This window comes from Neomonachus schauinslandi, chromosome 11 (assembly GCF_002201575.2).
Source record: "Neomonachus schauinslandi chromosome 11, ASM220157v2, whole genome shotgun sequence".
Classification (NCBI taxonomy): Eukaryota; Metazoa; Chordata; class Mammalia; order Carnivora; family Phocidae; genus Neomonachus; species Neomonachus schauinslandi.
The window spans coordinates 49718343-49743061 of NC_058413.1; the positions used below are offsets into that span (position 1 = coordinate 49718343).

The 24719-nt window shown below is 46.2% G+C and overlaps 1 protein-coding gene across 1 annotated transcript; it reads left to right on the top strand.

Moving 5' to 3' along the window:
• The first annotated feature begins 20446 nt into the window (after positions 1-20446).
• Positions 20447-24047, top strand: CAVIN3 (caveolae associated protein 3). The gene is made up of 2 exons (XM_021685701.2): positions 20447-20903; positions 21437-24047. Exons 1-2 carry the CDS (start codon positions 20520-20522, stop codon positions 21836-21838), a joined length of 786 nt encoding a protein of 261 aa, XP_021541376.1. The 5' UTR covers positions 20447-20519; the 3' UTR covers positions 21839-24047.
• Positions 24048-24719: the final 672 nt, after the last annotated feature.

Below are 24719 nucleotides of genomic sequence, written 5' to 3' on the forward strand. Positions count from 1 at the left end.
CCTGGGATGTCATTACTGAGGTCTGAGTGAGGGTCCTCAGTCACTGACATTGCTGAGGGTAGGCTCTGGTCAGTGAGGGGCCTAACAAGGTGCTCTGGTCATGGAGGACCTGAGGAAGTGTACCTCATCACTGAGGCATCTGTCGGTAGCCCTGCTTACTGAAGCTTTTGATGGAGGCATCTGCTTAACCAGTCTAAAGGAGAGGCTTCTGTCACAGATTCTCAAGTGTGATCAGCAGGCCCTAAGTGAGAGGCTCTACTCCCTGAGAGGACCAAGGAGGATGTTTAGGGTCTCTACCTTCTAAGGGGACTGTGGGTTGGGGGTCCTGGCTTTGAGAGGTTTGAAGAAAGAGCTCTGACCACTGAGATATGGCTGAGGGTCTTTGGTCAATGGGAAATACAAATAAGGCCTCCATCAAGTCTGGGCTCATATAGGTGGGGAAAACTGTCCAGTGTGGGGTCCAATAACTGCGATTCTATGGCCAGATTAAGCCGAAGTGGCCCTTAATTCCTCCTCCCCTTCCTCCTTCAGCCTGATCTGCAGGTCTTCCAGGCACCAGTAGATGGCACTGCAGTCTCACAGGAGGACAGGGCTGCTGGCTGGCTTCCCAAGGTGGGGTCCAGGTACAAGCAGGTGAGACAAGAGAAAGGGAATTAGTTGCTCCTCTAACCAGATTCCCTGGAGGCAGGGAGGAACCAGGCTACGATGGCCCAAGCAGATCCCCTAAACATAGGCCGCCTAGAGGCCAAGTCCTCTTAATTGCCAGGCCGACTAAATGCAGTATGACTTTTTACATTTGATTCATTCATGCCTTGAGTTGTTCAGCAGGTCTAGTACCTGATAGAGTTTGTGCTAGGCGCTGAGGGAAGATACAAGGGTGATTAAAGAAGGTGGCTGTTGTTGAGAAATCCATAGTCTTGGAGGTGAAACATTAATATAAACAAAATAATTATAATACATGTGATAAGGACTATAAGGATGTACCCAGTGCTGTAGAAGTCTAGGGAAGGAAGAAATATAGAATTTGGAGAGTTTGTGAACATAAAGGAAGAAAGAGTTGACACTGACCCAGGGTCTCCAGGTATGATCAGGGTTTTTGTTTGTGAGGAACTTTCCTGGAGTAGAAGCAAAAGTGTGAATAAAGATGTGGGGTGTGAAAGAGCATGGGGTGTTGAGGGATCATTGTGCACTCCAAATGTCTGCAGTAGAGGGAACTGGGTGGGGATGGGCTGGGAGGGTGGTAAGGAGTAGGGATGACAGATACACAGGTGGGGGGGATCATTAAGAATCTTATAACCCATATTTGGGGATTTGGTTATGGCTGTTTAATGCATGAAGAATCAGGGGGGTTTTCAGGTAGGCAGATGAAATTCAGGGTTCTGTCTAATTTGCCAGTAGCCAAGGTGTGGGGTGGCTTAGGGAAGGAACAGATTGCATGCAGGAACCCCGGTGGGCAGCCAAATTATAATTTATGAGCATTAAGTAAAGAAGGGAGATAGGGAGGAGAAAACAGATTTAGGGGTATTTAGGAGGGAAGATGAATAGGATTTTGTACCAAAGTAGATGTGAAAAGTTAGGAAGAATGAAGAATTTAGGCAAATAATAAATGTGAATATTTACTGAGCATTTAACGTCTGTAACACTTTATCTCAGCCACCATGACAATGCTCTATAAAGTAGGAATTATCATCCCCATTTTCAGATGAAGAAACTGGAGCTCAGCCAGGCTATGTGACTTGCCAAACAAAGGTCACACAGCTGGTTCTGTCCCCAACCTGGTTTTCCTGTCTTCAGCCTATCCCTCTCTAGACCATCCTCCACACTGCCACAAGCTAGAGCTTCCGAAAATCCTTCCTGAAAACCCTCCAGTAGCCCTCTACCGTGTAGGGGATAAATTAAATACAAAGCACTTCCCAGTTGCACATAAAGTCCTTGGCTGTCCAGTCCCTGCCACCCCTCCACCTTTCCCTGCCCCATTCTAAGGATCAGGCAGACAGGTTCGCTAGCAACTAATTCCCTAAAGGGCCCACCTCTCTTGCCTGTATGCACTTGTATATGTGGTGTGCTGGTGGTGCACACCCTGCCAGGAAGCCCTCACACATGCTGACCCTTCTGCCTCGTCTGTATACCTGTCTCTACCCTGTTGCCTGACCAGCTCCTACTCATCCTTCAAGTGTCAGCTTAAATGTCACTTTCTTAGTGACTTCCTTAAATGTGACTTCCTCAGCCTTTTGTGACTCACCCTCAACCCCATGTGGTTAGACCTTCGCATAATGCCCTGTCCCAGCATTTTCTAACATTTGCCACGATGATAATTAAGTAATTATTTTCATAACTATTGACTTAATATTAGTCTCTTCCACTAGACTCTCAGGCTCTTTGACAGAAGGGCCCTGAGGATATTCATTGCAGCTTTTTTGTAACAACAAAAATGCCCGATTGGCACAAAGCTCTGCAAAAGACACAGATGTTCTTTGGAAGATGGGAGTGTCCTTACTCATAATTATACTTTAGTACCATTCTCAAAATGTTGGCTTCCTGACACCAAGATTCTTTTACTACCCAACTCAGGAACATTTCCACTAGGGGGCTGTAGTAATGATTCCACTAAATTGGAAACTGGTCATTTTACATTTCTCATGACACACAACAGAAAGGGAACAAAAGGTGTCCTAGTGTTGTCTAGGATGATTAATCTTGATGACTGTTAAAGAACAAAAGTTCAACTGAGTGAATCTGAAGATCTAATTGGCTTTATTAAGTGATTTGTGAATCCTGTAGCACCCCATCTAGTGGGTGTAGAGAGATGCTCTGAGAAGTTGTACAAAAATACAAGATTTTTATAGGAAGGAGGGTGTGGCAAGACATTATTAGCAGAAGGAAAAGAAAGGATTGTTTCAGGCAGAGTCACCTTCCCTTGGGGAAATGGCAGGGGGTCTTACCATGCAGATTAGCTCATCTTCCTCTGGGGGTCAGGGGATGGACAGGGCCCATGTGACAGATGGCTTCATTGGTGCTGACCAGAACAGTTCTGACTGACTGGTTTAGATTACATTTCTATGGGAGATTGAAATTGCAATTGTAACTGAACTCCAGGGGTTTGCCACTTGGGGGTATCAAATTGAACACAACCCAAGGAAATTTGTAAGCCAAGAGCTTTTTATTACTTGGTACAAGTAAGGAGAAGGGAGATAGCTCTCAAAGCACTGTCTCCCTGTGGGGTTAGCACAGGAAGCTTTGATTTAGTGTATTAGTGGGCGGGGCAGGGAGTTTAGGCACTTCTGGTTCAGTTGGGCATGCCTAGCATGGCAACATGCTAGTGCATACATCATATGTTCTAACAATGGCAGAAAACTGCCGTAGAAGGAGATCTTGGTATTATAATGAACTAAAGGTAACTTCAGGACAACTCAGGGGGGCTTCTGCGCAGGTCCTCAGCTCCAATCCGGCTCAAACTGGCTCAGTAAGGAGATACCAGGCGAGACACACTTAGCAAGGGGCTATCAGGTGAAACACCTAGTTGGGTGTCTCCTTGGGGGCAACTGTAGGTTCTTTGAAACAAAATAGTTCCTTCCCTGCTTTTGTCCCTTCCCCGCCTCCCTTCTGCTGATAGCTTTCAGCCCTCTTATTTGAGTAACTTCCCGTTGCATCCTGGTTAACACAATTAAGTTACTATTAAGACCTGGTTTGGTGACTTGGCTTAAGTGACTCCATTTTGGTCCTGTGGTTTTCTTTTCTTTTCTTTTTTTTCTTTTCCAATCTAACACCACAGTGTTTATCCCACCCTTCTCTTTTTCCTTGTTTGTAACATATTTCTTTGACAGGAGAAACTGGCTCTCATAAACTATATTATATATATATAGTTGATCAACCCTAGTATACACATCATTTCAGAACTGGTAATCAGTATCATTATGAGGAACACATCTTTGAAATACAGAATAGGGCCCCCGGGTGGCTCAGTTAGTTGAGCATCTGCCTTTGGCTTGGCTCATGATCCCAGGGTCCTGGGATTGAGCCCCATGTCATCGTCCAGTTGTTGTCAGGCTCCCTCCTCAGTGGGGAGTCTGCTTCTCACCCTCCCTCTGCCCCTCTCCCCCTTATCCTCCACCCCCCCATACTCATCCTGTCTCTTTCTCAAATAAATAAGTAAAATCTTAAAAAAAAAAGAAATACCGAATAATTTATGGACAGTACTTTTATATTCAGTTCAAAATATAGTTTTCCAAAGTAAATTTGGTTTCCTCCTCACCTCCTTCATTGTAGTTATGTTATTCATTTGTCAAGCAGGTAGGCTCATTTGCTATAGTTTGTATTTTATTTTGCATTCCCCCCGCTACCTGGGGTATTAATTTTTCCCTTCTAACTTACAGTAATATTTACTCTTTGTGGTATACAGTTACATAGGTTTTGGCAAATCCATAGGATGGTGTGAACATCAACACAGTGTGATTGAACATGATCCACACATGAACAATGATCTTTTGTGTATAGTTCAGTGCATTTGCACAAATGCACACACCTATGTAAGCTATACTTCCGTCAAGATATAGAACATTCCCAGTTGGTCAGCCAGCAGGAAAGGTGAACTAGAGGCTGAGCAGAGGGTGCTCCCCAGTATACAATCACTGATGATAGTGTGGAAGGAGCAGGTGGACTGGGGTGGAGGTCCTCAGGCAAGCGGTGTGTGCCGATGGTTTTCTTTTTAACATTACTCTTGGAGAAAAGTGGTTTTCCCTCCCTTTCAGGGGTTTGTTTCATACAGAGGGAGTTCCTCTGGAGGGACACTCTTGGCCTCTCTCCCCAGAAGAGAAGTCGGTAACTTACCAGAAAATTTGAGAACAAGGGTAGCACACTGTTTCAGCTCTTCCATGTCTTTCTTTGGCAGTCGGACTGGCTACAGAAGCATGCGTTCCGTAGGACGTTTTCAAGGGACTTGCCCCAGCGGGGAGACCTTCGTTTTCCAGGCTGATCTGTAACTGGGTAGGTGAATCTCTCTTTATTTCTGGGACTCACTATTAGAAAGTTTATCCAGTTATATAAATCACCTTCTCCAATATGAGCTTTATCAATAATAAAAGTAGTATGTTGACTTCTACCTTTTAATTGGTTTTGAACTGAGGAGAGGGAAGAGGGGACTATTTACTGAGGATCCATAGAACTTCAAGATCCAATTTCACTGGATCAGAAGCCTTAAGAGATAGGGGCTCCTGGGTGGCTCAGTCGTTAAGCGTCTGCCTTAAGCTCAGGTCATGATCCCAGGGTCCTGGGATCGAGCCCTGCATCGGGCTCCCTGCTCAGTGGGAGGCCTGCTTCTCCCTCTCCCACTCCCCCTGCTTGTGTTCCCTCTCTCGCTGTCTCTCTCTGCCAAATAAATAAATAAAATCTTAAAAAAAAAAAAAAAGGAGACTTAAGAAATAAACAAGGAGTAGAATTTGGGGATCCAACCAACATGTGAAGAGGCTTCTGGTGAGGCTAGGATGCATAGCTTTAGGTACGTACGGACTTTAGTAAGCATGTATTTGTGACTGTGTGGTCTGTGGTCGCTTACATGGAGCCACGTGGATGGCTTGTTTATGGGTGGAGTTGGTTCTTATCTGTTGTAACTGGATGGCGGCTTCAGGTTTTTGGTGCCAGGTGTGTGGGGTTTTCTCCTTGGTGGGTCCCCACGACTTGGGACTTTATCAACTGGTGAGGATCTGCTTTTATAGAGGCTGGGCGGTGGGTTGGCTTTAAGATACAGGGGCAGGCCGTCCTGCCTTCAGCCAAAATTACTCTGTCTCAGTGCATGTGGGTGGCCTCAAGATTTATTTAGACAGATACCACCCTGGGCCAGGGTCCGAGGGGTGGGGCAGGTGGGAATGGCTCAGCTGACACTGGCCTCAGCAGGTGCCTGCTGCACAGAATCTAGCAAGCCCGTACTGGCCACGCTGCTCTCATAAAAGGCATAGCCACGGTAAAAGTGAGAACCTTGGGTACAACGGCCTTGATCTACACGGCTGTTAGACTTAGCATTTGTGCATGGGCCACGAAGGGGCCACACAGAGATGCTGGTGGGCTGCAGTGCCTTAATAAGCAGGGGTAGCTGAAGCAGGAAGGCCTCAGTCGTGGAGAAAAGAGTCCTTCTGTATAGGAGCCTTTCAGACATGGGGGGTGCAGAGCAATTGTTTACCAGGTGTATTATTCATCAGACTGCTCCAAACTTGATCCAAAATAATGCTGTTTTGAAATTACCTCACCCAAGAGAGGGAACCATGGAGAGACTAACCTCCTCTCACTACATGTTGAGAAGACCAGAATGGGTGGATAAAAATGGGAAAAGGAGATGCATCTAGGTCTAGTTGCTCTTAAAGAGGGTATAAGAACAGAGTAAGATGTCTGAATTTTTATTAGCTCAGAAACAGTGATTAGATCCTAAATAAATCTAGAAAGAGATAAGAAAGTCCAGATTTCAGAGCTGACTGGAATGACTCCCTCAAAGATGCTAAATTTAGGAAACCCAGTAAGAGGCAGCTTCTCAAAATGAGAGAAATCATAGTGTGAGCAAATTATAAAGTCGTAGTTTACTTTTTTTGTATGCCAGACATATTCTGTTGACTTTATCAGTTTATCTACTGAGAACAGTAGCCAAGAACATTCCAATTCACCTCTACCAGGTTTTGACTGCAGTACCCTCAACTGCATGGGAAGTCAAAACACTTTAAAAAAAAAAACCAACATAACCACAAAGCCATTATGATACTCAAACTTATTTCCTTAATATTATTTAATGTTCAGTTAGCCTTAAAAAATTCAATTAGACTTCAAATTTCCCAGATTATGTCATAATTTTTTTCAGCTTGTTTTTGGAATCAGAGTCCAAATAAGATCCAATCATTAATATTAGTTTATAAGTTTCTTAGATCTCTTTTAATCTATACATTTACTTTCCATCTTTTTTTTTTCTTTGAAATTTATTGGCTGAGGAACCTGAGTCATTTATCCTGCAGAAGGTCCCACAGTAGGCATGAATTGCTTAGATAACATTGAAAATGTTTCTTTGTCTCATATATTGCTGGTGAATTAGTAGTTAGATTTAGAGATTTGATCAGATTCAGATTTGATTTTTGATTTGACCCCTTGGGGCAAAGTGGTCATTTCTCTGGTAAATTTGGAAAGAATGAATTGGGTATGCTCAATACAGCTCCTCTGGCTCTTTTTAGCCAGACTCTCCCAGGATATATACATTCTCCTTTCCTCCTCCAGGAAGTAAAATTTAAAGGGGTCTTCCCTGGATGGGGTGGAGGATGGAGTGGGGAGTAGGGAGAGCTACAGTTTTCTTGCACAATCTATGAATGAGTGGGCTAGTTTCCCTAATCCTGGGGTTCAGGATCAAGAAGCCCAATTACTAAATGATAAAGCCACATCTATCAATATCAACTTTATCAGTAGTGTTGTTATTTTGACCTCTCATACCTTATTGTTTTGCATTATTTCTCAATTGATTCAGAACTCAGGCAGAGAATGGGGTGGGTATTATTTATTGGAGCCTCTAAACTCTACAACAACCACCAGGGATAAATAGACTAGCTACTTGTGTTAGAGAAGCTTCTGTGCCTTCCTTGCCCACAGGTCCTATTAAGAGTTGGCCATATTGGGCACCTGGGTGGTTCAGTTGGTTAAACATCTGCCTTCAGCTCAGGTCACCATCCTGGGGTCCTGGGATCGAGCCCCACATCAGGCTCCCTGCTCACCGGGGAGTCTGGTTCTCCCTCTTCCTCTGCCCCTGCCCCGCTCATGCTTGGGCTTTCTCTCTCAAATAAATAAATAAAATCTTAAAAAAAAAAAAAAGAGTTGGCCATATTTACTGTATTCATCTCATTCCCTCACCCCTGGGCAATAGCTGTTTGGACCTCACCCAAAGCTACCAGGTAGATGCTCACTCTCTTTATCTTTCAGGAAATTCTACTAAGACACAGTGACTTTAATTATTTGATAGCAGGTGCATGAACTGGATTGGGAGAGACATTTTCTGGCCCTGTGCCTTGCTGATAAGTAGGTACAGAGACTCAGCTTCAGGGAAGCGGCATGGAGCAGGCACACAGAAAGGAGTGGAGGTAAGTGATCAGGAGATCTTTAAGAATCAGAGTCAGAAGACGGGCTCTCTGACCTTATTCTGGTCCCACAGGCTTATTTTGGGTCTTAGAGTCAGTGAGATGGTCACTTCACCCTAGGTTGATGAGATGGAGGGAATTGTACTCCCTGGACTTGCTGAAGAGACAGCACTGTAGTTTTCTGGAAGAACTTTCGTGATGGGCTCACTTGAGGTAGAAGCTAAGAAGCCAGGGAGCCTGAGTATGGACAAAACATCTGCTGGAGCAAGGAAAAGCATTTTCTTATTCTGGAGAGAGAAGGAAGAAAGAGAGTAAGAGTGTGGGGAGTAGAGTCTGCGACATTAATGTGACATTTCCCATGACCAACCCTCCGAAACTTTGGAGTTCTGATCTCTTGAAATAGGAAATTTTCAATGTCCTTAGTGAAAGTTGATGAAGCGTCTGTGCTTGGCACCCAGATTCATTTGGAAGAATCAAGGCAGCCCAAGGGAGTGTAGGAGCCCTGAGTGTGTGTGTGTGTGTGTGTGCATGCATGTGTATGGTAGAAATGGATCAGAGTGTGTAGAACTTTGGGCTTGAAATGGACGTTTAGAACTAACTGTAACCGGATGATATCGGTCACTTGGAATGTGAGCCTCCTTCACTTCCTCTTTTGAGGGCAGAGTCCTGTAATCTACACAAAGACCCCAAAGCTTCAGTCATATTGCCCCTCAAATTTGTCATCTCTGCCAGGCCGCCCTATCATTATGGTTATTTCCCCCTGCCCTCAGTATAGCCTGTCACCACCAGGAGCTCCCCATTAGAGCCCACTTAGGTCTCTTTCCACTACATCAAAGGAGGAGTGTTTGGGGCAGATCTTCCTTCCCCTCGCAGGTCTCTTCCTTTAGTCTCTCCCAAATTACCAACAGCCTAAGTGATTATATGCAGGTTTCTTCACCAAAGAGTTGAAGCAATTTCAGAAGGGAGATTCAGTGTCAGAGAGGGGAAGGATAAAGTGCTCTTAACTTTTTTTTTTTGAGACTTTTTCTTTAGTTCTCAGAGGGATGGTATGTACAGATCTAGATCCTTCAGGCTCCCTGGATTTTAGCTGGACAACGTTTTCTTCTTCATGGGCCTCCTTTTAAAATTTGCCCCATTTGAAACCCCGCCAGTTTCCACACCAATCATAGGAAGGGATCTCACTTCTTGGATCTTTTCTCTCTCCAAATTCACCATCCTTACCTCACCCCAACATCCCAAGTCACACTGTGCCAATTTGAGGTGAGCCCCCAGGATGTTAAGCTAGTTCAAAATGATGCCTGTTGTCACCCAAGTCTTACAGAACTGTATAGGGGAAGAGACGGGGGTGGAGGGGAAGAAGAAGAACTTCTGGGTCTGTAATTAGTTGTGGATTTAGATCTTCCTGGCCAGATTTCCTTTTCCATATTCTTATATGTGTGAACAACAATCATGTCAGTTCGTTTGATTAATAGAATTGTTGTATTAGCTCATCCACTGCTCCCAGGAACAGACATTAATTTTTAGAGAGTACAATCTAGACTCATATTGAAAAAGGATATATTTCCTCAATTAGAAGGACATCTCGCCTTTTTCCCAGAGTTAGTGGGCCCCATTATTGTTCAGAAAAGAGGTCTGGTTTCTTTCCTGCTCTGCCTGGGAAGCTATTGAAAGAATAAATAAGCTATATTATCCTTTAATGGCTCCTCCCTTTTGGTAATTCAGGAAGGGCTCGAGACTCAATAAATTGTTTCAATAGTCTGCTTTGGGAGCTGGGGTAGCTGCCAATTCTTTTATAATAAACCCACCTTCATTTAAATTAACCAAGATAGTTTCTGTTCCTTGCAACCAACTGATCCTTGTCTAGAAGAGAAAGTGGTTCTGACAACTAGGTTTGCAAGCAATAGAGCCTCAAAAGAATGTGGATACTGTCTCTAGCATTGCTGCATGGTATCAAGTGGTAAAGATTCTTTCATCCTGGGCAGAGCAGTTTGGTGAAGCCTGGGCAGCTTGAGTGGGCTTCTGCTTATTGCAAAAAAGTGATGCCTAAGTAGCGCCCAATATAATAGAGGCCTGGAGAATTATGGGTAGAATATGAGGAGCCCCTGGCATGACTTCTTATTCTGCCATATCTGGTAGTAAAGGTTACTTAAAATATTAGCACAATTCTAGACTAATTCACCAAGGGTTCAGACTCTTCTGAAGTATGAAGGTTTGGGTCAGTTCACTTCGTAAAGAAACCCTAAGCAGTGTAGGTACTGGTTAAGAGCCTAGGAAACAGGAGATGCACTATAGAGGACAGACAAAATAAAGATCAGTTTTACTTCTAAAATTCAACCATCAATTTCTCATCCAAATGGGATGGGATTTTATTTGATTTAAATTTAGCTTATTTTTATTTTGTATATATTTTTTAAGATTTTATTTATTGTAGAGAGAGAGAAAGCATCAGGGGGAGGGGCAGAGAGAGAGGGAAGCAGACTCCCTGCTGAACCTGAAGACCGAAGCACGGCTCAATTCCTGATACTGGGCTCAATGATCTTCTGACACTGGGCTCGATCCCAGAACCCTGAGATCATGACCTGAGCCGAAACCAAGAGTCCAACGCTTAACCAACTGAGCCACCCAGGTACCCCTTTTAATGTTTAACTCAATCTGTTTTCTGAGCTTTTAACTCTAGTCTTAACCAACTTCTCCTTCTCTCTCTCTTTCCCTCTTCCTCATAATATTTGACATTTCAAATCTTCCCAGTTTATTTTGCCCTCTCATTCTAATGGTCCCTGATTGGCTGGAAGGATATGAGAGGGAGTCCCTGACCTGGCGAACACAAGCTTCAGTCAAGGACTCGGTAGTGCAGGCCACTTTCTGAGAGTCGTGTCAGGAGGTCTTTCTGCACACCCCTTCCTCAAGATCCAGGTCCCACAAGGTTTGTGCACTACATGGGGAAGCCAAGAGTTTCCCTATGGTTACTGCTTTTGGTTTCAACCAAGACACTATGTGTTGCCCTCTTGAGGCATCTAGGTCCTAGATTGAGCCTGGGATCAAGGGCGGGGCGGGGGGGGGGGAGGCGGTGCTTAAAATGTTCAGCTGTAGAAAAAGCTTATTTCTGCCTCCCCTTCACTCACTTGTGTAGATAAAACAAAGCAAGTCCTGTGAGGAGCCTAAGCAGAGGGTTATTTAAGGGGAGGGAATAGACATAAAGCAAAGCAGTGCATTCTTTCCTTTCCTTTCTCAACTTTTGTTGCCAAGATATCTCCATAGTCTACAGGCTCTCCTTCAGGGCGGGCACATCTGGCAATGAATATGATGCTGACTCCTTTTGGACAGGTGAGCTGGCTTCAGGGAAAGCCAAGGAGCATCACTGACACCAGCAAGGTTCACTGCTCCAAATATAGTAGTGCTGGCCCGTGACCAAACTCGGCCCATGAGTGGTGTTTCCCCCACTCCCGTCACGGCTTCTCACGGGTCTCTCTCTCCCAAGGTTGCCAGTCAGAAGCAGGGGCTTAATTCTTATTAACACATCGACTCTTAAGCTGTCATTGCAAGCATGATCTACCTTGTTTAATGAAGCAAATTTTGTGTTTTCTTCAATTAACAAATCTGTATTGGGCGCCTTCATGTTCCAGGCTCTTGTGTGCTTAACATTTGTTTATTAAAACTAAGAACTAAAATATCTGTGGTAACCAGCTGTGGGTAGGTTCAAGGTTACATTTACTTTTTTACTCAAAACTGCATGCTCCAATCTAAACATGCTCATCCTTCTCATAACCCTCACATCCCTTTTCCAGGGTGAGGCAGGCTTGCAGTGAACATCCTGAGCATTTTTACAAGAAGGGATCTTGTTAACTTCGACAGACAGTTCTTACAATACGTCCCCCCCCCCCAAGGATAAAATCAACAATAATAGGGGCGCCTGGGTGGCACAGTCAGTTAATTGTCCAACTCTTGGTTTCAGCTCAGGTCGTGATCTCAGGGTTGTGAGATTGAGCCCTGAGTTGGGCTCCTCACTCAGCCTGAGGTCTGCTTGAGGTTCTCTCTCCCTCTCCCTCTGCCCTTCCCACTCATGCTCTCTCTCTCTCAAATAAATAAATAAATCTTAAAAAAAAACCAATAATAATATTCCCACAATCAAGATAAACCATGTTGGAAGGTATATATTTTTGAGAGTGCTCATCTAGGTCCTGAAGCATTTCAGAAACTACTCTCCTATTTCCTTCTCTACCAGTTTTAAATGGTCCCCAATGCTGATGGAAGAAATCACTTCTCCATTAATTGCTTTGTGATTTCATTCACACTGATCATTTCCTGTCCTTAAGATGTGGCTCTCAGGTGAAATGGAAGATTTCTTTGTCTCATCTCTCAGAGAAACCTGTGTTATTGTTATTGGTAACATTCGGGTGGCTCACACACCCCTGCAGTATTAACTAGAGTAGTTAATTAACTAGGGGCAGTATTAACTAGGGGTGGGTGGGTTAGTAGGGTAGCCACTTGACACATGTAGCTGTTAAGCTTTTGAAATGTGGATTGTGTGACTGAGGACTTAGTTTTAATTGTAATTTATTTTATTTTATTTTATATTTTATTTTATTTTAAAGTAGGCTCCATACTGAGAGTGGGGCTTAAACTCACCACCCTGAGATCAAGACCTGAGCTGAGATCAAGAGTCAGATGCTTAACCGACTGAGGCACCCAGGTGCCCCCTTCAATTGTAATTTAAATTTAAACAGCCACCAGTGGCCAGTAGCTATCATACTGGACAGTGCCAGGCTAGAGAAGTCCTGAGACAAATTTAGGAAAATGGGTTTTGGATCACACTGCTTGTATTAGGCTTTACCAGGTGGCACTCTAATCTGACTTCCCAAGGATCCTTCAACCCCTAGCTTAATTGGAAGGAGCCATTTCCATTCTTTGTTGGAGGATTTGCATTGTAACTCTACAACTTTTATAAGTACAGCAGCATCCAGACATTGCAGTTTTCTATCTTTATAAACTTTCTTATTCTAGTTGGAGCCATGCAAGTATATGGTTTCCTCAATATATTGCACAAATTTTCCAGTCGTGGAAGTATCAATCAGTAAATATCTATCTTTTCTTTTTTCTTTCTCTTTTCCCGCCCTCCCTTCCCTCTCCCTCCCTTCCTTCTTTCCTCTCTGTCCATCCTCCATGGCCATCCTTCTTCTTTCCTTCCCTTCTTTCTCTCTTTCTTTTTTAACATAAATCTCTAGCCCACATCAGTAGGACGGCTCCAGCCCCCTCCTGCATTCCCCCACCTACATTAGCTTCCAAGCAAACTGAACTTTGGCTGAATCTCATGCCTCCAAGACCAGCCCCACCTCCTCCCCCTGGTCTCTCTCCTTGGTCCAGGCCCTGAAGCAGCCCTGTGTACTCCTGTGGGGAAGGAGTGCCTTGCTCATTGCTCTCTGGTCCATTCATTGTGTGGCTTAGATGCAACTTGGTGACAGCAAGCATGTCTTAAACCTTATGTCCTGACTGTTCAATTAATACTTCCTTCATCCAACTCCCCACAGTTAGGAGGAGTCATGATTAATCTGCAGCTCCCACAAACAGGCAAATTAACTAGTTGGCAGTGCACTCATTTTGTAAGTATATTACCTCCATGAGATTCAGTGGATTACTCTGATACCATCCCCTTTGACAGGATGGGGTCTGATACCAAAAAGCTGGGGTACCAGCCTCAAGGACCATTCCATCAGTCATAGGGATCATTCTCACTCTTGGCTTAAATGGGTAACCTTGCAGACCTATCAAAACATGGTTACCCTTTTCAGAGCCTCTAACTGCCATACCTGGCTGGCTTAGTGAATGATTATTCATACTGGCTCTGAGAGCTTTCTCTTCTGCTTTTAAAATCCACTGCATCCAAATAGGATAAGAAATATTTAATAGGGTACTTTGTGTTGTGCAGTATTGCTAAACCATGCCAATTGCCTTAGAGTGGGATGGGATGACAGAGCCAAAGCTGTTCTCTGCCAGGGTAAAGCTTACTTCTCTCACTTCCCTAGTTGAATTGATTAGCAACTCTCTCTTTTTTTAGACACCAAACAAATGAGTTATTTTTCAAACAAAATCTTACAACTAAACACCATCCAACTAATGCAGTGCTAAATCTTATAAGCCACATTTCCCAGTTGTGATAGATACTAGGTGGCTCATAATGACTTCTCCTTCCTTGGACCCAGCCTGAGATATACGGGGACCTCTGTACTAAGATGAATGTGGCTGCAGGACTCTAGCTATATACAATTTCCTGTTAGTCACCACTGGTCTGGAATCACTGCCCATGGCATCATGGTTAAGACTGTCTTCCGTGCCACATTGTATCTTTCTGTCTAGAGGGCTGCCCTATGAGAGGGAGGGCACACCATTCCCTAATGATTTGTCCTGTCCTTTATTATGTGGGAGGCAAAATATGGTCCCAGATCAGAGGCTGTAGTTGAGATATGCCATATTAGCTCAAGGTAGAGGGTTGCAGTGGTTTTGATGGTGGCTCCTTGGTTATTTGCCAAAGAATGCAAGCTCAAATCCAGGCGAGGCTAAGGCCCTCCCTGTCAGAGCCCACTGAGTTCCTCAGATTACAGAAGAGGTTCAATGGAGTCTATTCAGTAAGTGTTCTAGGCTTTTTGCCTTTTGGAATGTCCCAGGACATTTCTGCAGGAAAAGCTCAACTCCCGCATCCTGACCATTGGCTCCAGCAGCAATTACATACTCCAAAACTATGGGCTTCGGCCAACCTCGGTCTCATCTCAGGTGCATGATGTTCTGATGTGCTTTGGCCAAAATGTTCATCCATGGCATATTGATTTACTTCATTGTTAAAATTTTTCTGCCCCTAATCCTTTTGGTAGGTGTCTTTCTGTGTAATGGTTTCCTAGGGCCGCCATAACAAATTACCACAGATTTAGTGGCTTAAAACAACAGAAATGTACTCCCTTCCAGTTCTGGAGGGCAGAAGCACAAATCTGTTGGTAGGGCTACGCACCACTGGGCGTTCTGAAGGAGAATCCACTCCATGCCTCTCTCCTAGCTTCTGGAGGCTCCTGGTGATCCTCAGTGTTACTTGTCTTGTGACTGCTCTCCGATCTCTGTTTCAATCTGCATATCACCTTTTTCTTTTTCTGTGTCTCTGTTTAGTCCTTTTCTTACATGGGCACTATTCATTGGATTTAGGACCCATTTTTTTTTTTAAAGATTTTATTTATTTATTTGAGACAGAGAGAATGAGAGAGAGAGCACATGAGAGGGGGGAAGGTCAGAGGGAGAAGCAGGCTCCCCGCCGAGCAGGGAGCCCGATGCAGGACTCGATCCAGGGACTCCAGGATCATGACCTGAGCTGAAGGCAGTTGCTTAACCAACTGAGCCACCCAGGCGCCCCTAGGACCCATTTTAAAACTAGGATGATCTCATCTCAATATCCTTAACATAATTATTCTACTGTAAGAGAGTAAAACTGGTAAGACTCTACTACCAAATAAGACTCTACTACCAAATAAGCTAACATTCACAGGTATCAGAGGTTAGAACTTGGACATAGCTTTTTTGGGGACACCATTCAACTCACTAAAAATACAAGAAAAAAATAGTGGCTTAATTTAATAGTATGCCTGATTTTTATAAAAAGGCATCCCCAAACCTCTTGGTTATAGTAAACCATTCCAGGATCTTCCATCCATTTGGTGATTTTGATTTCTGGATTCAATTCAGATTCCTACTTCCTGTTGCCCCAAACTTATAGCTCTCTTAATTGCCAGTGACACAGAGCTCCGTCATTGTGTGGAATGGCCTTACCCCTTCCGTAGACAGGATGTCTATGACAAAGGGTGGAAGGTAGCACCTGTCCACTGAGGCTCATTCCCTGTTAAATGCATGGTTCTGCCTGTGTTGCACATTGTTACTCTTGATTCAAGGGTTAAGTCCCTAGAGGATGCCCCAGTTTGTCTGGGCAGCTGAAGGTGAGGTTTAGGGTCAGGGATGCTTCTTGTACAATTAACTCACATAGCCACCCCTCATCCTTTCTTAGATTTCCCCCCATTTAATAATCAAAGACTGTTAGTCTGTATTGCAGCGTGAGACAGAGCATTCCAATTTACAAAACAACCCTGAAACCTCTGGTGAATCTTTCCACTAGCTTTTGTGGTAGAATCACAATCAATTGTTTTCCAAAAACAACATAGTTCTCAGAGGCTGGAAGCATTGCCTTAATTTAAACTCGAAATATTTCTGGTATATTTTTCCTGCTTGGATCTGCCTCCTTCCCTCCCTGCCCCAAATCAGGGAGGGAAGAGGCAGAAATCAGAGAGGCCTCAAGTCTTATCTTTCTTTCTGACTTATAGGGCACCAGGGGTAGAGCTGACCAGACTGTGACCTGGTCAGGGCCGTCACCGAAGCTCCTCTGAACCCTGTTCAAAGTATGTGGCCTTTTTGGATAATCCAAGAGATGGAATGTATAAGAATTCCAACCTGGGTGGCTCAGTTGGTTAAGCGACTGCCTTCGGCTCAGGTCATGATCCTGGAGTCCCGGGATCGAGTCCCGCATCGGGCTCCCTGCTCGGCAGGGAGTCTGCTTCTCCCTCTGACCCTCCTCCCTCTCATGCTCTCTGTATCTCATTCTCTCTGTCTCAAATAAATAAATAAAATCTTTAAAAAAAAAAAAAAAGAATTCCAAGGTGGAGCATATGCCAACTCTAAAACCCAAACACCCCCATTAGCAGCTGTTCTTTGTTGTGGTGGGAGGTATTCCATATGCTTCCCTACCTGCCCCAGGCCTAAGTACCACTACTTCTTAACCCGTCTGCCGGATTCCTTGTAGCTGGTCCCCAGAACTGATGGCGCATATTCATCCCCTCAGTGCCTCTGCCACTTTGTTTCAGGGGATCTTTGCAACATCATATAGTGGGGCACCTGATGGCTGAGAAAAGAAGAAAGAAAACAAGGATGCAGAGTGATACCACCTAAGGCACTGTAACCTGGTCTGTCGCTCTCAGAGGTTTCCTTTACCTTTCTCTCGTTGAAAGTAAAGGGAACATCCAACTGTTCTTGATACCAGCAGAGACAGAGGGCCATCCGTGAGCAGATCTTTGTTAGGCAGATTTAACCCTGTTGAGAGGCGTAGTGGATTTTTATTTTTTTAATAAAGCCAGCCATTCCTCATAGTATGGCAAGTTCTAGGAAGGGGATGGGCCAGTGTATAAAAGGAACCCTTGACAAATAGAGCAGGTAATACCTTTTTTCAGTTTTTTAAAGGTTGTGTTGGCTCCACCACCATTGCATTCCACTAATTTTTGCAAGATCAGTTATATTTGGGCAACTGTTAATTTAATTGTCTATGATCTACAAGGAGTCTTCAGGCTCTATTAACTTTTCCTACAGAGAATTTCGTACTTCCACAGAATTAACTGGGGAGGCCACTGAGGAGGGCAACCTATGTAAAGGGATAATGTGATGATGTTGGTGATTAATTAGTGAATAGATTAGTTTTCCAGGGTTATCAAAGTAAATTACCATAAACTGTGGCTTAAAACAACAGAAATGTATTCTCTCAGAGTTCCGGGAGGCTGGAAGTCTGAAATCAAGGTGTTGCTGGGCCATGCTCCCTCCAAAGCTTCTAGGGAAGAACCTTTCCATGTCTCTTTCAGCTTCTGGTCACTTCAGGCATTCCTTGGCTTCTGGTAGCATAACTCCAATCTCTGCCTCCATTAGTACATGGTATTCTCTCTGTGTGCTCCACGTCTTCTTATAAGGACACCAGCCCTATCGGATTAAGGGCCCATGCTTCTCTAGTATGATCTCATCTTGATTACATCTGCAAAAACCCTGTTTCCAAATAAGAACATATTCATGGGCATCAAAGGTTAGGACTTGAACATACTTTTTTCGGGAAACACAATAAACCTACAGCAGTGGGTCTCCACTTTTCATGCCCATACCAAGGAGTTTGAGGGAGTGGGTTGCAGCCATACCCCAGAAATCTTTAAGATCAGGTTACACTGCCTTAGAGGGTTTCATTCTGCATCCTTGTTTTGTTTTTTCCTTATCCTAATTGGAAACTGCAATATGGCTTCTTCTTGGATACTCCATGAACAAGGTTACACTATCATAATTTCTGTCAGTCTGGGCTTTGTTGACTCAGGGCATTCTTCTGGGTCACCCCAAGTTATTTTTATCTACCTTATGGGCTTCCCTTTCCCAACATCAGTCAGTTCCTACACTTTTATACCTAAGGTTTTAGAGAGACCCATAGAATCATCAGTAGCTTTATTGCTAAGTTTTATGCTCCTCCTTGCTCTATACATCCAGAGAGGGATTTAGCAGGTCTTTGAAAAATACCTGCTCATGTAGTCTTGCTTCCAAATTCGTTGGACCCCTTAGCATTATTCCTCAAGGCTGGTGATTCTTTCATAGGCTCCCTCTAGAAGATATTTTGATTGACTAATCCTAGCAGTGCTGAGATATCCACTTTTCCTCCCATGCCATCCATGTTTCTAGGGAAGGTCTAGAAGTAGGCCTAATTTGTCAAAATGTAATTTTCAGCTCTCTTGTCACTGATGTGTGAAGGAACCCAGGCTAAAGCTTACCAATGCAGGAAACTTCCCTAGCCATAGAATTTGGCTCTGGAATGGCCATGTAACCCAGTGGAAGGCAAGTGGATTCTGGGAGGCTTCTGGGAAATAGATGTCCTAAATTTTAAGATGGTCCTTTCTTTTCTCTTGACCTTATGTGTTGATACGAGGCCTGAAACTGCTGTAGCCACCTTGTGCCTAGTTTGGGAATGAAGCTGACTCCTGGGAATGAAGCTGCACAGTCTAGAGAACTGTCAAGAACTAGATTTGAAGCTGTGACTGACCCACAATTAATCATCACTCTACAGTGGTCTTTTCCAGTTATGTTCAGATTGGATTTCTTGCTTCTAAGACCTGAATTGGGCTTTCTATTCCCCTGATTTGAAAGCATTTTATCTGGCACATCCTGATGGGTCTGTTTGAGCAAATGGAAGATCCAATGGAAGAGAGAGTGATTCCCATCAGGCTTCCAAGAGAGTCTTTCCTCAGTGTGAAGCAGAGGGCTCAGGCTCCATAACCTCATATTTGTAGAAGTCAGTCATCAACTTAGCATCCCCAGAAATCTGGCAATAGCTGCCATCCTCTGGGGGTACTTATGTACATACCCTGTATGTGTCAGACTGCGGGTCCTTTCCATGTAACTATGCCCAGTGATAGTTTTTTCCACAGTTGTTATCAAGTGGCCCTCACAGATTGGGTGAGGAGAGGGATCAGGATCAATGGATTGCTTGGACTCCTGAGCCTACAATCAGTTTACCAAGTTCTGCTAAAGACAGGACAGGGGATTTTCCAAACTGATGGCATTACAAATTCATGATCCACAGTAACTGGACCCTCCAGACACACTCTCTCCCCCTCTACAGCAGCAATTTCAAATCTTCACCCGCTGCAGGTATTCTCAGCTATTTCTAGAGAAAATTAAAAAAACAACAAAAAACAAAACAAAAAAACCCCAACAACCCAGAAACATCAGGCAGGAGCCACAGCCGACCTCCATGGAAACAAAGACATACCAGCACCTACAATAACCCTTTTAAGGGTTTCAAAGGAAGAGGTGTCTTGCCTGCCCTCCAGGCTTAGGGTGTAAGAGCTAGGTGTGGCTGGGGCTTTACCACTGAAGCACAAAGAAAGGGAGGTAAGAGTACTAGAAGAAAGAAAACAGGGCAATGCTACCCAACAGTAAGACCTAGAGAGGCAGTAAGGGAGGCCTGTGGCTAAACCCTGGCGATCACTATTAGGAAAATACCAGAGGCTGCTCCGCCTGCCGGTGCGCATTGAGCAGCCTGTGTGGTCACGAAGCGAGGCCTCCGCCCTAAACAGTCTTGGGTCTGTAGCGTAGCATCCCTCCCTGCTTACCGCGCCCAACCCGGGGGCACAAATACAGTCCTCAGGGGCGTGGGAGGCCGAAGGCGGTGGCTGTGGGAGTCCCTCAGGTTATCCTTGTGCCGCATTTACATAGTTTCTCTACCCACTCGATGTGCGCAACAAAATTTTCCATGGCTCACCCTCCGCGGTGGTGGGAGTACGTTCCAGAAAGAGGCACACCAGGGAACTGGGACGGGAGGAGGGGAATTCAAACTTACAGGGAGAGAGTTTGGGGAAGGGGGGGCGGATACGAGGCTGACCAGCTTCCCCGCAGAGGCCCCCGGGGCGGAGCAGCAGAAGGGGGAGCGCTTCCGAATGATCCCGCCGCCGCCGCCATCCCGCCCCCTGCTCCCCTTCCCGCCTCCCGGGAGGGCCCGCTCCGCCTGCCTGAGTCACGGCTGGAGCCGGGGAGGAGCCGGGGAAAGGAGGCCCCAGCCCAGAGTGCAGCCAGCGGCCGCAGGGAGAGCAGGCAGCGCGGTCGGGGATCATGGGGGAGAGCGCGCTGGATCCGGGGCCTGTGTCCGCAGCGCCGGCGGGGGGCCCGGTGCACGCCCTGACGGTGGTGACCCTGTTGGAGAAGCTGGCCACCATGCTGGAGGCGCTGCGGGAGCGGCAGGGGGGCCTGGCTCGGAGGCAGGGCGGCCTAGCGGGCTCGGTGCGCCGCATCCAGAGCGGCCTGGGCGCGCTGAGCCGCAGTCACGACACGACGAGCAACACGCTGGCGCAGCTGCTAGCCAAGGCGGAGCGCGTGGGCTCGCACGCGGATGCTGCGCAGGAGCGCGCCGTGCGCCGCGCCGCCCAGGTGCAGCGGCTGGAGGCAAACCACGGGCTGCTGGTGGCGCGCGGGAAGCTCCACGTCCTGCTCTTCAAGGTCAGTGACCTCAGGCGTCCCACCCCCCGGGGCCTCCTCCCCCCATCGTCCCCTCCCCCCGCCCGGCTACCACACCCGCATTCCTGACCCCACGCGGTGGCACGGACTTCTAAAGCCGCACCCACTTCCCACCACGCTGCGCCATCCGTCAGCTCCTGAACCCAGCCTGGCCAACCAGAGTTCGCCCAGCTCGAGCTCAGGCCACGTCCACAGAATTTGTTCCAAGTCCCAGCCCATCCCCGAACGGTGGCGGGAGTGCATCCCGCGACAGTTCGCTGCCTCCGATTCTTGCTCCTGCGACCACCATCCTGCCTAAGCGGGTCCTACCTACTTTCCAAACTTTTGCGGTTCGCCCAGTAGCTCTCCCTTCCTCTCCACCCCTGCTCCCTACTTTCCCACGTCTCCCTTTTCTTTGCCCCTCGGGCTGCGGAGGCCAAGGGCGGGGCGGGTTCCCCGGTGTAATTAAGGAGTGAGGCTCAGGCTGCTGCGGGGTCGGGGACTGCCACGGTCAGAGCTGTGTTCATCACATGCAGGAGGAGGCTGAAATCCCAGCCAGCGCCTTCCAGAAGGCGCCTGAGCCCCTAGGCCCAGCGGACCAGTCCGAGCTCGGCCCAGAGCAGCCCGAGGCCGAAGTTGAGGAGAGCTCGGACGAGGAGCCGGTGGAGTCCAGGGCCCGGCGGCTGCGGCGCACCGGGTTGCAGAAGGTACAGAGCCTGCGGAGGGCCCTGTCTGGCCGGAAAGGCCCTGGAGCACCAACGCCCACGCCGGTCAAGCCACCGCGCCTCGGGCCTGGCCGGAGCACTGATGGCCAGCCGGAAGCCCGGCCTGCGCTGGAGCCCAAGCCGGAATCAGAACCTCCACAGGACACCGAGGAAGACCCCGGGAGGCCTGCGGCTGCCGAAGCCGCGGTGCTGCAAATAGAGAGTGCGGCCTAAGGGCTGGCGCTGCCTGCCTTTCCTGTGCCTGGTCCCAAAATAAATCTCCCTCTCAGAATGCAGCATTCACGCCCAAATAAGGAGTGAATCCTGCACCCACAGCCCAGCTCTGGCCTTTCCCAGCTCCTTCAGGCTAGCGTGTGTCCCCTGAAAGGAGCAGCCTCTTGCACCTGCTTGCACTCACCGTCAATAAAAGTCATGCCACCTAATCCGGACTCCATGTGAAGGGGTGGGAGGAAAAGGCTTGCAAGGCCTAAGATAGATGTTAGAACCTGGAATGTGGTTTCAGTTTCAAAAAGAGCACTGTGTCATTTCTCAGATTCCCAGTGAATCTTGGGCTCTGATTAGTGGCACATAGAAATACCCTGGTGGCCACTTGTGTCTGGAGCACTTTACTCACAGAGAAGCATCCAGTATAGTCTCTTGCTGTCGGTGCTCAGTAAATGTCAACAGGTGGTTTTCCTCTTAGTTTCTCCTTCCTCTTCCACCTCTTAATGGGTTTTCCTCTGTTCTCAGCCCTCTTCTCATTCTGGGTACTCCTCTGTGAACATTTACTCTCCGGCCTTTCCCAACAGCCACACACACTGTCCTGAGTTGCAGTTGAAATGTACCTCTACTCAGTCTGTCCAAAGCAAGCAATCTACCTTTTGAGTCCAATTTCAATTTTATAGATATTTATTGAGCACTTACTATGTATCATTTGAAATTGCTCCTCCTCTTGTGTTTTCTTTACCAAGGAGTGGCACCATCGTCCACACAGAAACCTGGGAGTCCTCCCTGGCTCCTCCATCTCTCACTCCCCTCCCTCTCGGAAACAGTTATCCTATTGCTTTGACCTCTGCAGTCTGACCACTTTTTAAAGACCTTATCTTTCACCCGACTATTATTTGAACTGCCAATCTGATCCCATCATCCTCCTGATTCACACCCTTCAGTGGCTCCCCATCACCTTCAGAATAAAGTGAGTTCTTGAATATTCCTTCAACATCTTTAACATAACCTTTCACTATCTGGCTTCTGCCCATTTTTGTAGCCTCGCCGCTTGCCACTTTCCCTCATTCTACTATTGAATTACACTGAGCTGTGTGCTGTCATTCTCATCTTTACTCTCCCGCAAAATCCAGCAAGGGAACCCTGTTTCAGGCCCAGGTGCTTCTCTTCCTTGCTCCCAAAGCACCACCTATACACCGCAGTACTAACTGTGCTGACTGTGATTGTTTGCCATTACTCTCCCCATGCCACACTAGACTGCGGCTCCTCTGCTGTTTTGTTAATTTATTAATTTCTGTATTTCCCACACCACATACCATGCCTGGCCCACAGTAGGCCCTCATGAAGCAAGAGCATCCCAGGAGAAGTGAGAAGTGTGAGGGGATTAGCTAGGGATGGGAGCCTGGTCATCAGCCCATTCATTCAGTTACTGTCATATAACAACATTTTGAGTGCCTAATGTATTCCAGGCCCTCTCCTAGGTCTTGTGAACACCAAGATGACAATCCTGAGGCCTTCCAAGGACTTCAGAGCTTGGGGAGATACAAACATGAATGATGTAAATGTAGTGATTGTTATACATACGTTATTTTGAGAGGAAAGACAGAAGGGACACAACCTAACCTGCAGGAGGAGAAGTGGGGGGATGTTTAACGCAGTGTTCTTGGAAAAGGTAAATAGTGGGATGGGAAACAGAAATGGTGAGTGGCAGGAGAGCTCAGTGGTTATGGTTTGGCTTCTCAGTTCCTTCATCTATTAAATGGGATAATGAGAGCCCCTATTGGGCTGCTGTGAGGGTTAAGTTACATATGTGTCTAGCACAGTGCCTGGAGCAGAGCTTGTTTCATTCATCCAGTTACTCAACAAATATTTCCTGAGCTTGGAGTTTCGGCCAGGCACTGTTTTAAGAACTGGGGATACAGTGGCACATAAAAAAGACAAGATCCCTGCTTTTGTGGATTATGTAGGGGGAGACCAGCCATAAACGAGTATACCTATGAGACAGATAAAAACATGCAAACATATGAACTAGAAGGGCTTTCTGGTTATGGGCTCTGAAGGAAAAAAAGGAGTAAGGATACAGATGATGACAGGGCAGGGGAATACTTTAGATGAGGAAGTTGGGGATTTAAAATGGGAGCAGATGGGTCATGATCTCGGGGTCCTGGGAACCGCTCACGGTAGGTCTCCACACTCAGTGGGGAGTCTGCTTCTCCCCCTTCCCCTCCCCCCCTTGTGCGCATGCTCTTTCTCTCAAATAAATGAATAAAAATGTTTAAAAAAGAGAAAATAAAATGGGAGCAGAATTCAATAGTGACTTAAAATTTTTTTTTCATATAGATTCAGTTAGAAGAGTCTAAGCCCCCACTGGCCATGATTGGCGGAAATTCTATTACCAATCACTTTAGGGCTCCTCTCCTTCCTTAGATTATACAGGTGTACCAGGAGGTTCACACCATCTCCTTGTCTCTCAGACCGTGGATGTCTCTGCTGCTATTGCTTCTTGTGACCACACGATGCCACTGTTGGGGTACCAGTGTCCTGGTGGATGTCTCAACAACCCAGAGGTCTCCTTGTCCAGCTCTGTGCCCCTAAATCAGGGAGGGGTCCTTCCATGGAGGCTGGCTCTGTCATAGCTCCATTTCCTCTGGAGAAATTCAGGGCTCATCCCTGCAGGCTTTGTAGACTGTATCAGCTACCTGGCACCCACTCCTTTCAAGGTTATGCCATCACAGAGGGGCTGGTCTGAGCAGGCTCAGTTCTCTATCCCCAAGGAAAAACAAATTCTTGTTCTTTTTCCAAATCCTTGGACATATACCCAATTCCAATTTCCTCCTTTCAAGTCATAGACAAAATTAAGAGCCCAACTGCACATTTCTTACGTAAGATG